The sequence below is a fragment of the Limulus polyphemus genome, unplaced genomic scaffold, assembly GCF_000517525.1.
Source record: "Limulus polyphemus unplaced genomic scaffold, Limulus_polyphemus-2.1.2 Scaffold283, whole genome shotgun sequence".
NCBI classification, from domain to species: Eukaryota; Metazoa; Arthropoda; class Merostomata; order Xiphosura; family Limulidae; genus Limulus; species Limulus polyphemus.
This window is the reverse complement of record NW_013665893.1, coordinates 210695-227277: the sequence shown is the minus strand read 5'-3', so window position 1 is coordinate 227277 and position 16583 is coordinate 210695. Positions and strand designations below refer to the sequence as shown.

Here is a 16583-nt window from a genome sequence, read left to right as displayed (position 1 = left end):
ATCAACACATATATATATATATATAGTTTGCTGTAGTTCGTGTGGTTTCAGTTTTCCTTATTGATGGGGTGGGGGAGAGATTCTGGCCATCTGTTATCATGCATAACCACTCTTGTCCATTTTATCAACACATATATATATATATATAGTTTGCTGTAGTTCGTGTGGTTTCAGTTTTCCTTACTGATGGGGTGGGGAGAGATTCTGGCCATCTGTTATCATGCATAACCACTCTTGTCCATTTTATCAACACAAATATATATATAGTTTGCTGTAGTTCGTGTGGTTTCAGTTTTCCTTATTGATGGGGTGGGGAGAGATTCTGGCCATCTGTTATCATGCATAACCACTCTTGTCCATTTTATCAACACAAATATATATATAGGGAACTACAGCAAAGTGTGGTTTCAGTTTTCCTTATTGATGGGGTGGGGAGAGATTCTGGCCATCTGTTATCTGCATAACCACTCTTGTCCATTTTATCAACACTAATATATATATATATATATATGAATTACATACAGTAAAAAGAGATATTATCTAAAATTGCATAAACCTGACTGTATAAAACTACAATAAAACGGGGAACAAGCCACGTTCCTGCAATCATAGTGAACACTTTAACATATTTCTGGCACAGTGCTCATCTTGCTTTTCGATTAAACTCATGTCTAAACTTTATAGATAGTTTTGGTCTTTAATATATTCTAACCACAGGTTTCCTGAGTACTGAAAATGAAGATACATCTGGCAACTGGGGTCTATGGGATCAACAGCTAGCACTTGAGTGGGTTCGAAATAATATCAACTACTTTCGAGGTGATATCAACTCTATCACATTGTTTGGAGAAGGATCGGGAGGTGCTTCTGTTATGTTCCATGTTATTTCTCCTGTTAGTCAAGGTAGAGATACTTCAAAGTTTTATGTGCATTAATACTGTAAAATGCAGGTAAATGCCTAAAATCGTATATAGAATTACCAAAGATTGATACATTACAATAAAACAGTGAAAGTGTTAGCAAGGCAAGAAATAGTAAAGTTAAACATAAATTAACGAGAAGTTAGAATTAAATCACTGATTATCGACAAATTTGAAAAGTGTAGTAAACATTTTCGGTGACATTGTTTGAATATCTCATCCACTCAACATGATTATTGACACGAAAAATGTAATGTTAAAATCGTACGGCTAATAAATCTGTTGATTGTGTGTTGTAAGAATGATGTTCCAAGTTGTGTGCTACCTTTAGATCTGGCTATGTATGACCTAGTGGTAGAAGAGAGCTCATTGTTCATGTCCTATTATTGCAGAAACGCGCTTTGGAACGGTGAGTGTACCACAACCGCGAAGGTAAAACCTTACTATTCTGTCAGACAAGAATGTTTTTGCGTCAAACTTCTAAAACAAACAAGTAAACGAGACCTTAAAACTACTTCCTTTTTGGTCGATCGTTTTTCATTTGATAGCCATGATTGCGTAATATTGCCAAACATTGCAATTTCCATATTAACATGCTTCTGAGAAGGACGGGAAAGTTAACCTTGGACTACACAAAAACTATTATAAAGCAACAACAGCTACTAAGACCGTGTTGAAACAGACCTACCTCGACTGACTTTACATGTGTGTGTGTGTGGTTGATTTGTATTGCATTAAATCCAGTTTATTTGTTTTTTGGCCATCTTTCTCAGTACCTAAAACACATACTGATTATGAAGCGTTGCGGGGAGATTGTAAACTTTACACACTTGTTTATTATATTGTTATCGTACCAGGAAATTTGTCAGCTTCATCAAAATGATGGCCTTTTTGAGTTGGAACGTTCTCTTTCGGAGATTGTTGCTGCTTTACATGCTTTGTTGTGAGTATTTTTCCACATATGTGATGAATATTCAATAGTGACTACGGTTTTCGAAACGTTGTATCCCTTAATACAGTACAATATACAATATAACAGTTTTGCTGTATGATTATGTCTTTTTGCGAAAACCTTGTATATATATAAACCTAGACGCTGTAGGTGTCAAACATATCGCTCGTTGTGTCACATCTTGCATCTGCGGCGGCATGTATTAATATATATATATATACAAATAGTTCAATCTGATACTCAGTATTTACAATTTCAATGGTACCATAGGTGGCATATGGGCTAAACGGCTAGGTCAGAGCTTCTTTGACTTCGGACGCAGCCATACCTAAGTTATAACTAAGGAAAGTGAAGAAAGAAAGCATTACGTCCTAGAATTTCCTACTAATCATATAATATAACAAGGGGGAAAATGAATCTTATAACACAGGGGTTCCCAAACTTTGTCAACCAACAGACCCCCTTCAACTTCTTTACTGTATTGGCGGACCACCTCCCATTAAAAATAGTTTTTTTATCATGTGTAACTGGTGTATCATATGTGTATTTTACTAACTTTACAGCTTTATTCTAGTTTTAAGAAAAGAGATTTAAATATGGAAAAATTAAAATAAAATAAAATCTTACGACTTACTTTAATGTGAAGGATGGTACTGCTTTACTGAAACAATCTTGCGAATTTCTGGGTCATTGTCTGACAGTTTCAAACGAAGATCCGGTTCCACATTTATCTTATTTCTATACTTTGATTTTATATAAGCAAGTTGAGAGAAACTTCGCATTTTATCTTATTTGTTACTCATTCAGTAAACGGTAATTTCATAAATTGGATGTATTACTGCGGACTCCCAGGGGCCGCTGACCACTGTTTGAGAACCTCTATTATAATATAACAAGGTTAAAATGAATCATGAGACATAACAATATAACATAATATATCGAAAACCGACTTTTAGTATTAACTAACCTCAAACTTATCGTGGATCTACCGGGGGCCGACTGTAAATAAGGAATTATAAAGCCTAAAAGGACTGTTTGTTTGTTTGTTGTTAATCACAAAGCTAGACAATGGCCCACCACGGGTATCAAAACCTAGTTTTCAGCCTAGTTATAAGCCTTCAGAATTACCTCTGAAATACGGAGAGAGGGGGCTAAAAGAAGCTGATGTAGATTGTAAGGCCAGAAGGTGGAAAGTCTAGAGAGTTTGAAACTGTAAAATAAATGATCCCCAAGCAACATAAATATATATTATTTTTGCATATAATTCTAGTTTCTCTTTATCATAACTTACTGACTAAAGTGAGTCCAGAAATAATGATTGTTCTCATAATTATCTTCTTTCATTCAAATTCTTTGGAACTATGAAGGATGATCAAAAACAATTTTAGAAACATCCGCTGTAACTCTCGAGAGTGAACATATTAATCTGTGTATTTTGTTTCTCGACACTAGGCAAAGAACGTGATTCAGTTCCACGAATTGGACAGCACAAAGTAACTTTCATTGGTATACTGCCAACTTTTTGTTTAACTCTAACGTAAAATTGTCTATTAAAACTCGTTGTTTGTATTAATATATAATCTTGGCCTAATATTTAATCTTTTGTTTCTGTACGAAGGACAACAATGCATAATTAATGTCTTCTGCTAAACCCGCTGTTCCGGTAGATATTAATGGCTCAGAGTGTCAGCAGAAACCAACACACAACCTGTACATTATCTGTTTTTTCAAACATTCTGTATTAAATTAGTTCTGGTTAATCACTTTATTTTCCTAACTACCGCTTTTTCTGAATATTTTTTATATATATCTGGCTTTTAATCATGCACTATTATTAGTAAACTTGTGTCAGAACAACACGAGGGTTAAACACCGGTTATACGGTATTTCAAATAGTGAGTCCCAATTGTACAAAAATTAACTTTTCAGTTCTATAAAGTCGTAACTAAAATCATGGGGGAAAAGTTGTACTTCAGCTTTAACATATTTTCATGTAGTATTTGCACAATACATGTATATTTTTCTTTATCAATTGGATTTTTAAACGTCATGTTTGTTAATATTTTAGCACATACATGTTGCTTCCAGTGGTTCAACTGTAAGTCTGAAGGCTCATAAGTCTAAAAATCGGGTTCCGATGCCCGTGGTGGACACAGCATACACAACCTATTTTGTAACTTTGATCTCAACAACAAATAAGCAAACAAATTTCTTTGTTTCTATATAAGTTTATCTATCCTTACATGGAATTTAGTAAAATAGTACTTTTTTGTTTCTTTTGTAATGGTGAAACCCTTAAAATTATACTTAATGTAGGCATACCACTGTATTTCATTTTTTAAGTAATGGTACTGAGATAACGAACTTAGGAAAGATCAGCCATTCAATGTATATCTTTTTATTTTGTATTCGTTTTAGAATTCATCAAATAATATAGGAATTTGGATTATTTTACTGGATCAGAATTTGCTGTGCACAGTAAAGTTATAAAAATGTTCCCAGGGATTTCCTGGATAAGATTCAGGGCTTAGAATCCAGGGTCCGATCCCCGTGGTGTACAAAGTGTGTATAACCCGTTGTGTTAAAACCAATTTTTCAAGACCCTCAATGTGCTTGTTCGGATAATATTATGCTTAGTTTTAGGGGGAAAATTGACATCAGTCTCCTAAATTCTTTTCATCCGGTTCAGAGGATATACATTTTTACGTTAGTTCGAAAGCTGATGCCCATTGCTTGTGAATTCTTTCAGATCGACGCCGCGATCGTCTTATTCCTCCATGCGCAAGTTCGATTATGTAGTTGGTCAAAACGTTGCTCTAATAAAGAATTTTAGACAGTTATTAACGTGGGTTGCTTAATTCATTTAATCCCCCGATGGGACAGCAATAAGTCTACGAATATACATCGATAAAATCAGGGGTTCGATTGCCCTCGGTGGACACAGCAGACAGCCCGATGTGGCTTTGCTATGAAAACACATACACTTAACTCATTTAAAAATATAACTTTGTAGACACCTCTGGTATTTTGGTTTTATTATTTTTTTATGCAACTGGGTCACTAAATAGGATTTACATTGTTATATTCAACCTCAATACATCTTTAATGTTGGAAAATTAGTTTGTTTGTTTGCTGAATTTCGTGAAAAACTACTGGAGGGATGTTTACACTAGCTGTCCTTAATTTTGATGTGAAAGATTAGAGAGAAAACAGCTAGTCAGCATCACCCACTGCTAACTCTTTGGTTACTCCTTAACAACAACGAGTTGGAGTAATTATAAATCATAATGCTCCCAGGACTGAAAGCGCGAGGATGTTCAGTAACAGGTTTCGATCCCGCAAACTGCATATTGTGAATCCAGGTCCCTAACCACCAAGCCATGCCAGCCCCAAACTTGTTAGAAAAACTCAAAGTATTAATTTCCAAATTATTGATAAAACTGATACTTAATGAGCATTTGTCGACACTTTTCACTGGAATATAATCGATTCAGAATGAAATATTTGTTTAGCTAAATATGTTATTTGTACAAATCTCATTCTTCCAATAGATAGATATTTTAAAAGAAATTGCAAGGCTGCGTAATTAACATTCAAATCTGGTTTTAGGCGTTTAATGATCAACATTTCTTTGATATATATAAATAAACGTCAATATTTATGTGTGTATATATCTGTGTATATGTTCCTTAAACGTTTCTACATTTCTTGATCAAGCAGCACCAAACTTGATACAGTGATACAGGATGACATGAGGTAGGTCATGAGGGGAGGGGAGATGGACCCCGTCTACTTTTATGTTGATAGAATTCTTAAGAACAGTACGTCTTGTTTTCAGTATTTGTACCTTTATGTATTTCTATTGCACTTTTAATGTTTATTATGTTAAGTTTGTTTGTTTGTAATTAAGCACAAAGCTACACAATGGGATATCTGTTCTCTGCCCACCACGGGTATCGAAGCCCAGATTCTAACGTTGTAAGTCCGCAAACATACCGCTGTGCCACTGGGGGGCTTATTATGTTAAGAAAAAAACACAGTTTCCTATCATTTATTAGAAACGAGTTTTTATTTCACCCGTCCAACGGACGAGTACTCCAGCTAGTGTGTAACATTTGAAAATCCCCAACACTGTACAAAATTCTGAAGCCAAAACCACGAGTTCACCATCACATTTATACAAGTTCTTTTGTGCCTAATATTACACCTGAATTACATTTTAAATTTACAGAGTTGACATCACACTAGTCTCAATTACACTAGCTATAAAGCTAAAATTCAGATTTCGACACTAGCGTCTGGCAGAATACAAATAGCTAACTGCGTAACTTTGCGCTTAACAACAACAAAAAACAAAAAAAAACAATTACTGTAAGCTGAAACTTGACCGCGTCAATATGGCGGACAGGCCATGTCGCGTCTAGTGTATTATTATATTTATGATCTTTGGAACTAAATGGATTGCTCAAACGACACTTGTAATTACCATTGAAAAGCATGAGCCCCTGTAAATAAAAAAAGCAAGAAAAACAGTTAATTAGAACAATTCAAACTGTGGCACAGGAAAGGCGTGTGATCCGTGCAACTAATTATTGATGATATTGTTGATGAGTAAAATTATGGGACTTTGTAACATCTTGCGATGTGACTGATAACACTTCAATTTGAAATGTTGTTATGCAACCATAAACTAAAAAGAATATTTTCTGATTTCTTTTGTGAAAATTGTTTGTTTGTTTGAAATTAAGCACAAAGCTACACAATGGGCTATCTGTGCTCTGCCCACCACGGGTATCGAAACCCGGATTCTAGCGTTGTAAGTCCGCAGACATACCGCTGTGCTACTGGGGGCCTTTTTGTGAAAAAACAACTATTGGTTTTGAAATATTAAGTGGTTTGAAATAACTAAATCTTGATTGGGTTCCATACTGAATTTGTGTAACAAGCGTTTTTCTAACTAAAGTAATTCAATTATGTGTTAATCTTCTTTTTAGCGAACAGGAATATATTAAATTGATTAAGTAAATAGGCATTTACTAACTTTTTGGAATATGTTATTGAGCAATCTCATTTCATTTTCAAATGAATAATTTATTATCAGACTGATGGCGGTTCAGACTTGTTTCTAGTTTAGCTGATTAATTTTTTTTAGCAGAACCGGTTGAAAATGAATAAACCTTTTTATATTAGTGGATTATACCTTTGTTGCTTTCGAAATGTCGTCCTCTACATTTGTAGGTTTCTACAACAGGCAGTTACTGTCCATTTGAAACTTAGATTCAAGTCTAGTTTTGCTTACTTTATATAGAGATTACGTAAATTAGATTAAAATGATATTGGAGTCTCACCACGGCATTTCAGTCAATCTCGCCAAATTTGGTCATGCTCTATCTGACGACTATGCATCTTTGCAATAGTCCTGCATTGTAGTTTCCATTACAAAAGGCTCCATCATAAGGTTAACACGTCTAAAGCACACTCGTCCTCCATGCCTGCTTTCCATAAGCTATCTAGTGTACGAAGACGACGATTTCCCAGCACTCGTTTCAACGCTGTCACACATAAATCCGTAGAAGGTGTGTCTGGCGACTTGACCTTATGACTTCATTCTAAGACCCCATAAGTGACCGTTAAGGAGAATATGTTGCATAAATTAATTTCCGTCTCATCTTCCGGCTGCTTGAGGTATGTGTAGTAGAAGTAACTTATTTACATGTGATTTGTATCGATTTTTTAAATGAAGATCCGTCTTATTTTGTTGTGTACTGTTACCTATATGGCACACGGACGGCTTTTGCCAATGACCTTTGGGACCGCTTATTCTCACCTGTTACTGGGCCCGGCATGTCCAGATGGTTAGGGCACTCGACTCGCAATCTGCGGGTCGCGGGTTCGAATCCTCGTCACACCAAACATGCTCGCCCTTTCAGCCGTAGGGGCGTTATAATTGACGATCAATCAGACTATTCGTTAGTAAAAGAGTAGCCCAAGAGTTGGCGGTGGGTGGTGATGACTAGCTGCCTTCCCTCTAGTCTAACACTGCTAAATTAGGGACAGCTAGCGCAGATAGCCCTCGTGTAGCTTTGCGCGAAATTCAAAACAAACAAGCAAACAAACAATCACCTGTTACCAGACGCTGCCGCACTTTGCTTACCACAGGTGGAGTAAACTGGATCGATCTGGTGTCCCAAGTTGATCAATATTCCATTGTTTTCTAATGCCATTAACTATAAGGGATATCTCCATCTTGGAAATTTTAAGTACCAGATCTGAACACATCTTTATGATCTTAGTGTATGAATATTTTGTGTCGGAAAGGACTGCTACATACCCTCGTCAAAATCGATACATTTTTCGGTGACATTACACAATCTAAGCTACCTCAAACAATATCAACATGTAGTTCTGGTACAATCCATACTACCTCAACTTCGTATCGGTTGTGGTTGTCACGTGGCTTTCTGATTTGTATATTCAAAATCGTTTTAATATAACGTACTTAACCTTCTGTATATATGAATAACTTAAATAGTAAAAATTAAAGTGTTAAGTTCACAGTAGAAGAACTTTGGGGGGAGGGGATTTGAACATTCGAAATGTGAGTCACTAGCTTTAATAAAGCCACTTTTACTGAACAATGTTTTAACTTGGTAGCTTTATAGATTTAAGTGTTAAAGAAAAAACATTTGGTTAGTATCCAGTATTCACTTGGTTAACAACTTGGTCATTTACTTTCATGAATTTCATAATGAATTCGAAAATGTAAAGATTTTGCTCATCAACAGTATCATGAAAAATCATTTAAACACACTTCCACCCCTTTCCCTTTCTGAGCCACAATTGATATGCCTATCGGGATATATGTTTATGTGTTTAATTTTTCCTCTCATGGCTTTCAGTTGAAGATAAAACTAAAATCAATCTTGCTACCCGTTTTCCAACAATTGTTTCTTTTGAACAGTTTGTTTATTGCCAAAGATGGTGTTCCTATAACTTAATACTCATTCGTTGTTTATAATTTTATTTGTTTTCGCTGTGAACGAGAGTGTATGGGATCGACAGTTTTCTGCCTTTCAATACATATAAAATAATCCATCAAGACTAGTTTGGTGACTTATTTCCCCATTTATTTGTACTATAAAGTATCTATACGCTGGTAAGATCTGAGAGAATATATCTTCATGCTTCCCATTTGTGACTGTTACCTAAGTACTTTATTTACTTATAATAGACGATTTCTCCCAAACACCCTTTAGTAGATCTCCTGGTGACGAAGCTTAATTCATACTTTTATTTGTACCTTTAAACACTTGTCTGGTACCCCAGATATCCCCAATGTCCGGTACCCTAGTTATCCCCAATGTCCGGTACACCAGTTATCCTCAATGACTGGTACTCCAGTTATCTTCAGTGTCTGGTACATCAGTCATCCTCAGAGTCTGATACACCAATTATCCCCAATGTTCGGTATCACGGTTATCCCCAGTGCCGAGAACTCCAGTTATCCTAAAAAAAGAAAACAGAAAAGTGCCATGTACACATACACACACACACACTGACAAACATGCAGAGCTCAAATAAATTCTCAACCAGGCCACAGGGTTCGAGAATTGGTAACTAACGTTCTAATGTGTGCTAAATAAGATATTAATCCTACTCATAGTGTGTTCAGGTACTGTATGGAATTGTAGCCGTTTTTATAAAAGTATCTTACTAACTCACAAGAAAGTTACGTGTTAAAATCTTTCAAACTGGAAAGGTACATGTCAAGTAAACTGGAAATTAAAGAGAAACGTGAAGTCACAACTAAAAACTCATTAAAATTAGTCCATCCATAGATCAGTGGTAAGTTTAATGACTTACAGCGTTAAAATCCTGGGTTCGTTTCTCTACGGTATACTTAATGTAAATAGCCCATTTTACATGATAAAAACATTGAAAAGGTAACTAAATTTTGCAATGATAATGTTCAAGAGTAAAACATGAGCCAATAATGGCGTTATAATTTGCAGTTATTTTACTTATACTATCAAATTTTAATTGGTTAGTTACTGATCTGCTTAAAAACCAAATTTTTAAGGATAAATATATAAATTCCATCTGAAATTCCGGAAAAACAAGCAAACTTTTTTTCAGTCTGACATACGATAAATTTATATCTTATAAACCACTTAATGTCAAAGTTTTACTTCCAACGAAAGTACTTTAACGTTAGCATTAATGTTGTAAATCATCCCCTTGAACACTAAGAAATTTATAAAGTTCACTAACCCAAATCAGTTTAAAAGACAATGTTGCTGTTAAACTACAAAATAGTTTATCTGTACTCTGCCTGCCAGGGGTATCGAAACCCAGTTTCTACCGTCGTAAAACTTGCTGGCAACCCTCTGTGACTTTATTGGTAATGCTTTATGAAATGTTTTTCATATAATTTCTTGTTAAAGGTGGCAAGAAATGTCTATCTTTTTAGACTTATGCTTTACGTTGAAGAAAATGTTCACAAGGAGTAAGAAATAGTAAATTACATAGACATTTTAGCCATTAATATCAAATAATAGAAATTTTTGTAGATGAAATCATGAAATAATTAATTTACATATTTCAGCATCTACTTACGAAAATACCACCTATAATTTACATACTTATATCTACGATAAGACTCTATTAATAGTATTAATACTTTGCAAAACATATTTTGCTGAAAGGGAAGTTAACTTTTTCGTTGTTGAAATATGTAAAATGTTTTTGGCTTGCACGTCCTGCCATCTTTTAACGAAAATGTTAAATACTAAAGAGAAAATAAAAGCATCAGTTACCGTCCATTTTATATGAAACCAACTGAAATATTTATAACAGGCTAGTTAATTTTTGTTTTTGTTCATCTAAAAGCAAGAAGATGTATATTTTTGTAAGGTGTTCCATCCATTAACAAAATGTTACCGGTGTAAACAATAGTTGTTGCGACAAAGTATCATTGGCATTATTAAGGCAAAGTATTATTGGCATTACTAGTATATAAGTATTCTTTATTCTCCCAAAGAAGAATAGTCAACTATTCGAAAGCGCTCGAGATTTGGGTCTCGTTTTGAAAATAGTATATAAGTATAATGCCAATAATATTTTGTCAGAATTATCGATTCATTCCTGGTAGTATAAATTCAGTTTCTTATTAGATATATTATAAAATTAACTTTTGCTACTAGGAAAATAAACTTTTCTGTTTTTTTTTTGTTTTTTTTGCAAATAAATGTATGAAATGGTTAGTATTGCATGTGGCGCCATCTCTTAATTCAAATTTAATATATAAAAGCCTTTGATAGTATATTATTATTTGTTGTAAAACAGTCTACAATTTTTAAGTTAGGTTAATAAGTTACTTTATAATATGTTCAGTATAGTAAGGGCCAAAACTTAATTGTTATTATTAGTATATATATCATAATTATCTGTTTTAATAAAATACTAATTAATGTCTTTTATACTGTAAAATGACGCATAAAGCATTTATTTTTGTATATTTTCTTGACAACTTGTGAAAAGTATTTAAACGACAAAACTAATGATTATGTAAAGTATAGTCGATGATTTTACAACGCATGAAAAACGTAGTTTGTGAAATTAACTAAGAACTTTTAAGCTTGATGAGAGCGCCGCATACAATAATAAGTTGTATTTTGTAGACTAGGTATTACTGGAAGTTTGTTTTAGAGTAAAGCTACATTAGGCTATGTGGTGTGTAAACAGCGGGGAACCTAACCCCAAATTTTAGCGTTGTAAGTTCGTAAACTTATAACTGCCCCACCGGCGAACAATAGTAAAAGTTGACCAGGAAAAACTGGAATTGGAATAATTCACTGTATTAGATAACAAACCCTATTAATGATCCTAAGCTCCTCATTTATTATCACAAACCGTGAAAACGTTTGTTTATTTTTTTCAGTATACCATTTCAAAATTGTTCTGACTGAACATGTAGACGAAACGCAGAATTTAAATAATGTAATTAACTTTTGTTCAAATAAGTAGCTTTCTTTTAAAATATTCTCACCAAAGCATATTCCCTGTTTTTATAGTTATATTTTAGTTACTTAGCTAATAAAATTCACTCTTCGCTAAGTACATTACACAAACTAAAACAAACACTTGCCACCAAATTACTCAGTATTTATTTTGTGTGGAGCAACAGTAACTGTAAAATGGTTAATAGTATCCGTAATATATAATTATATTATATAACATTATAATATAATACATAATAGATCTTTAAATTTTATAAGTATTTGATAACTTGTTTATTGTTAATCACAAAGCTATACAATGATAAGTAGGTATCGTAGCCGGATTTTTTGCGTTATATGCCCCTCAGACTTACCGCTAAGCCACTGAGTTCACATATATACTTCCCTAATTTTAGAACTACTAACCAGAGGGAGGACAGCCAATCAGCAACGCCTGTCACCACAAGTGCTGTATCGGACGCTTTAAAACCGAATAATGATATTGATTATCGCATGATCTCTGAGCGCCCCTGGTTTGATACAATAAGACTAAATCCCTACCACGTTAGAAGTAGAAGTAGTACTGTCGCTTGTGTGAGTTAACGAGCCACAGTTGAAAGTGCGAAGTATGTTCAGCAGAACCAACCTAATGCCCTTTGACTCACAGTCCAGCACGATAACCAGTAGGTTACACTTGACCACATAATATTATAATATGTTTGTAAAAAATTTATGTTTTTAATTGTTTAAATTAAGCAATGGTACTCACAAAAAAAAGAGAAGCCCTAAATCCCAAACCCATCGCTATGCTACAAAAGAAAAGCATAAAAATGAAAACAACTTTTTAGATGAGAAAAAAATCACTACGTGAAAACAAAACTGCTTTACAATAATGGTGTATTTTAAAACCTAAAGTCATAATCACTCGCCTGTTATTCTACTGTAAAGATTCGAACCCGTGGCCCACAGATTGCGACTTCAGTGCCCTAATCACCAGGCCAGGTCCCTTCATGGCAACTATTCTAGAAATAACTAATACAGAGTATATGTTCATGCCTCACAGTGTAACATCTTTACATTTGCTTCAAATCTCATTTTAAATGCAAACAAATAGAAATGGTGGTTAAACAGAAGAAAAGTACATTTTTAAATTGTTTATAACATACAAATGCAGTATTACGAATAAAATTTATTACTTACGCATCTCTCCCAGGATGAACTATCAAAACTATTCAAATTGATCCATATTCCTTTGATTTTTCGTTTTCCAATGTCCTTGAATACAAGGAATTTTCCCATCTTTGAAATTCTAAATTTCCAATCTGAATACATCCTTATGATGTTCAAGGCAAAATCAGAATCATTTATCAGGGAAATGCTGTCAGCATATATTTATAATTGAAAGCATATGGCACAACTCTTTCTGTAGTAAAATTGTTAAACCACGTAAGACCAAAGGAGCCGTCAGTGTTCTCAATTGAATCAGAAAAATTCGCACTGCAGGGCGTTCAGACTTTATTGGGCTCCGAAACTAAACACCAAACTAAATCACAGCAAAGCTAGCATTTTCAAAGTGAAGGTTTTGGGTGCAAAATAGAGTCCTCTGACTTAAACAGTGAATGCATGAGAAAAAGCTGGGCTAATCTCCTGGTACCGTTAATAGATAAGAAATAAGGCTTGAAGATGATTAAGGCTCACCAGTCTCCAACCATGCCTCGAAATCAATATCTTTTTTCATGAGAAAGATGGTAAAAAACAACAAAAAACAAATTGGAACTACAATAATTCTATTCAACCATATGCTTGTCAAGTCCTTCGATGCACTCTAATACACTTTTGTGCCTATGATCTACCTAAAGTGGGTCTTGAAAAATATGCTGTGAAAGGCCTATTAACAGTTGTTCATCAGAATGCGTGGGTGTAGACTTTAACCAGCCATCTTTCACAGAAACTTTTTAAATTGGAAACGTGCGAAATCATGGCCAATAGAATGAACACGATCAACGATGAAAGAAGTATATTCAAGGGTTGTGCATAACCTGGAACATCGTTTTTAAATGTGATTTATCCGCAGTATAACTGATATTGAACCATTTGTCTCCAAGGTAAGTAATATCAAAAATAACTAAGGTAAGAATTTAAATGAATAACTTATTTCCATGATTCAAGTTTGTTTGTTTGTTTGGAATTAAGCACAAATCTACACAATGGGCTATCTATGCTCTGCCCTCTTCGGGTATCGAAACCCGGTTTCTAGCGTTATAAGACCGCAGACATACCGCTGTGCCATTGGAGGGCTCATAATTAAAGAGTGCAAAAGTGACATGCATCCAAATACATGAGTTACAGGGGAAATCTAAAGGCAGTAACCAATTAACATTCATTTTGATTATGAAACGCTCATATAACCAAATCTGCAATGAAATGATAATTAGATTCTCAAAGAGATGGGAAAGAGATATTCAATATGTGAAATTCTGAAACTACTTCCAAACATAAAATTTGAGTTATAATCTGTTTTTGAAGCACTGACTTTTTCTCGGTGTTTATGTTGTTGTAATTTTTGTCCTAAACGCATACTGATTGATTTGGATTTCATGCGACTTAATATGATTTATTATCGTTTCAAAGTAAATGAGACTTCAGGCTGCATAATGAAAGAGGTAGTCGAGAGTAAGTAATGTAGTAGGTAAACAAATACAGACAAGAGATAAAGCCGGTTTGTTAGATACAACATCGAGAACATATGTCCTAAGATATATAAATAGATGATCAGAATATCAAATCAACATAATTTACAACATGATTTATAAGAAGCGAACTTTTCAGAAAAGCCCTACCCTACAGGTTACATGAAATAAATATATTACAAAGAGTAATTAGAACTTTAGAATCTAAACAAGGGTATTACAATAATTATATTTCTGTCTTACACTGATGTGTGATTTTCCGGATGTGATGATCTGAAATAGTCGTAGGCCTAACTGAGGAAAATAATAATATTTGAATAAAAACTGAGAAAACCTATTTCTACTCGTAGTCAGAGGATCTTTTTGGATTGTAAGTAGGATATTAGGTTACTATTAAACTGACTTCATATTGTGAAAAAAGGGAGGAAGGATTTGTCAAATAAGACAAACCATTTCTGGAAGTAGTGTGCTGAATTGTGTTTTCACCATTTGCTTAGGAAAGTCGCGCTTAACATAAAATAGTTGTATAAATAGTGGTCATGGCCAGGTGGTTAGGGAGCTCGACTCGCAATCTGTGGGTCGCGGGTTTGAATCCCAGTCCCACCAAACATGCTCGCCCTTTCAGCCGTGGGGGCGTTATAACGTGGCGGTCAATCCCACTATTCGTTGGTAAAAGAGTAGCCCAAGAATTGGCGGTGGGTGGTGATGACTAGCTGCCTTCCCTCTAGTCTTACACTGCTAAATTAGAGACGGCTAGCGCAGATAGCCCTCGTGTAGCTTTGCGCGAAATTCAAAACAAACAAACAAATAAATAGTGGTAATCGTTAAGCTAAATAGACACAATAAGAAATTTGGGAGCAGCGAAATATTAAAATACCACCCATACAATACTAACATACTTACTCTAAAATACAACAGTTAATTTTGAAAATATATTGTTCTCAACGGTGTGATCCGCATTACGGGTAAAGAAAAAAGCCTTTTTTTTTGTAATATCCAGTTCAGGAGCAAACATAGAATATTAATGGCTGGAGGTACAAAACCTTGTCGAAACGTTGTACATTTGCTGTCATGTTAAACTTATATTAAAGTTTTTCTTCATTACCCATTTAAGCCGTCTCCAGACATTATTAGTCTCAAAGTGGGTTCCTCGTCATCGAATTTGAAAACATAGAATATCTTAATGTTGAAGAAAAAAAGTATAAATTCGTATCAGTGACATCACATTTAACAACTTTTTCTGGTGCTGTTTTTTAATTCAAACAAAAATACAAAATAACATCAACTGCATGTCTGTCCCAAATATAGACAAGCAGAAACATTATAGCATGAAAAATTATTGAGCCTTTGAAAATTAAACAGCATCGTGATTTTTGTAGCTAAAACATGATAAATATGAAAATATAAACTATCTTTCGAATAGTTTCCATCGATATATACAGAAAGTATAAAGAGTAAAAACACTTTTGGTTACTTTTTCTGCAGTGTTTAGGGCAGGCGCGTGTAAATGTACGGCCTGCGAGGTGGTTTTATCCGGCCCTCGATGAGTTCTTAAAATATAATTTAATCCGGCAGGCGAACCGTTACAAATTCATCCAAGCTAGTCCATATCTCTCCCGTGGGAACGAAGCTTGTACTAAAAGTGAAATTGACAATTTTCAGTACAGAAAACAACATAATATAATATGTCATTTGATAGATAAAACCCTTGGCTTTCTATAGGTTATAAATACTATAGTATTAAACGTAAGAAAGAACTATTAACAAATCCTAAAAAGAGGATGTGGCAGGTGAGTGTGGAAAGACGTGTCTGATTTGCTATTTGATGACTCTGTAACCTAACAAGATTGAAGGCTAGGAAAGTTATGCTTTGTTTGAGCGATGATGATATTATAGTGAGTAATATACGTCAAATTTCGTACTTATTGAAGGAGGGGAGATGCCTAGAAAAAAATGACACATTTCTTACACTAGGAGAAATTCAGGATTTTTTTTATATTTCCTTACTAAAGTTAAAGTAACT

At 34.4% G+C, this 16583-nt stretch overlaps 1 protein-coding gene across 1 annotated transcript in view; it reads left to right on the top strand.

Annotated features, from left to right (window-relative positions):
• Positions 1-16583, top strand: part of LOC111083027 (bile salt-activated lipase-like) — a 46007-nt gene that overhangs the window by 17012 nt on the left and 12412 nt on the right. The window contains exon 4 of the mRNA XM_022382838.1: positions 718-903. Within this exon, the coding sequence (XP_022238546.1) occupies positions 718-903 (186 nt within the window). The remainder of the gene's footprint in view (positions 1-717; positions 904-16583) is intronic.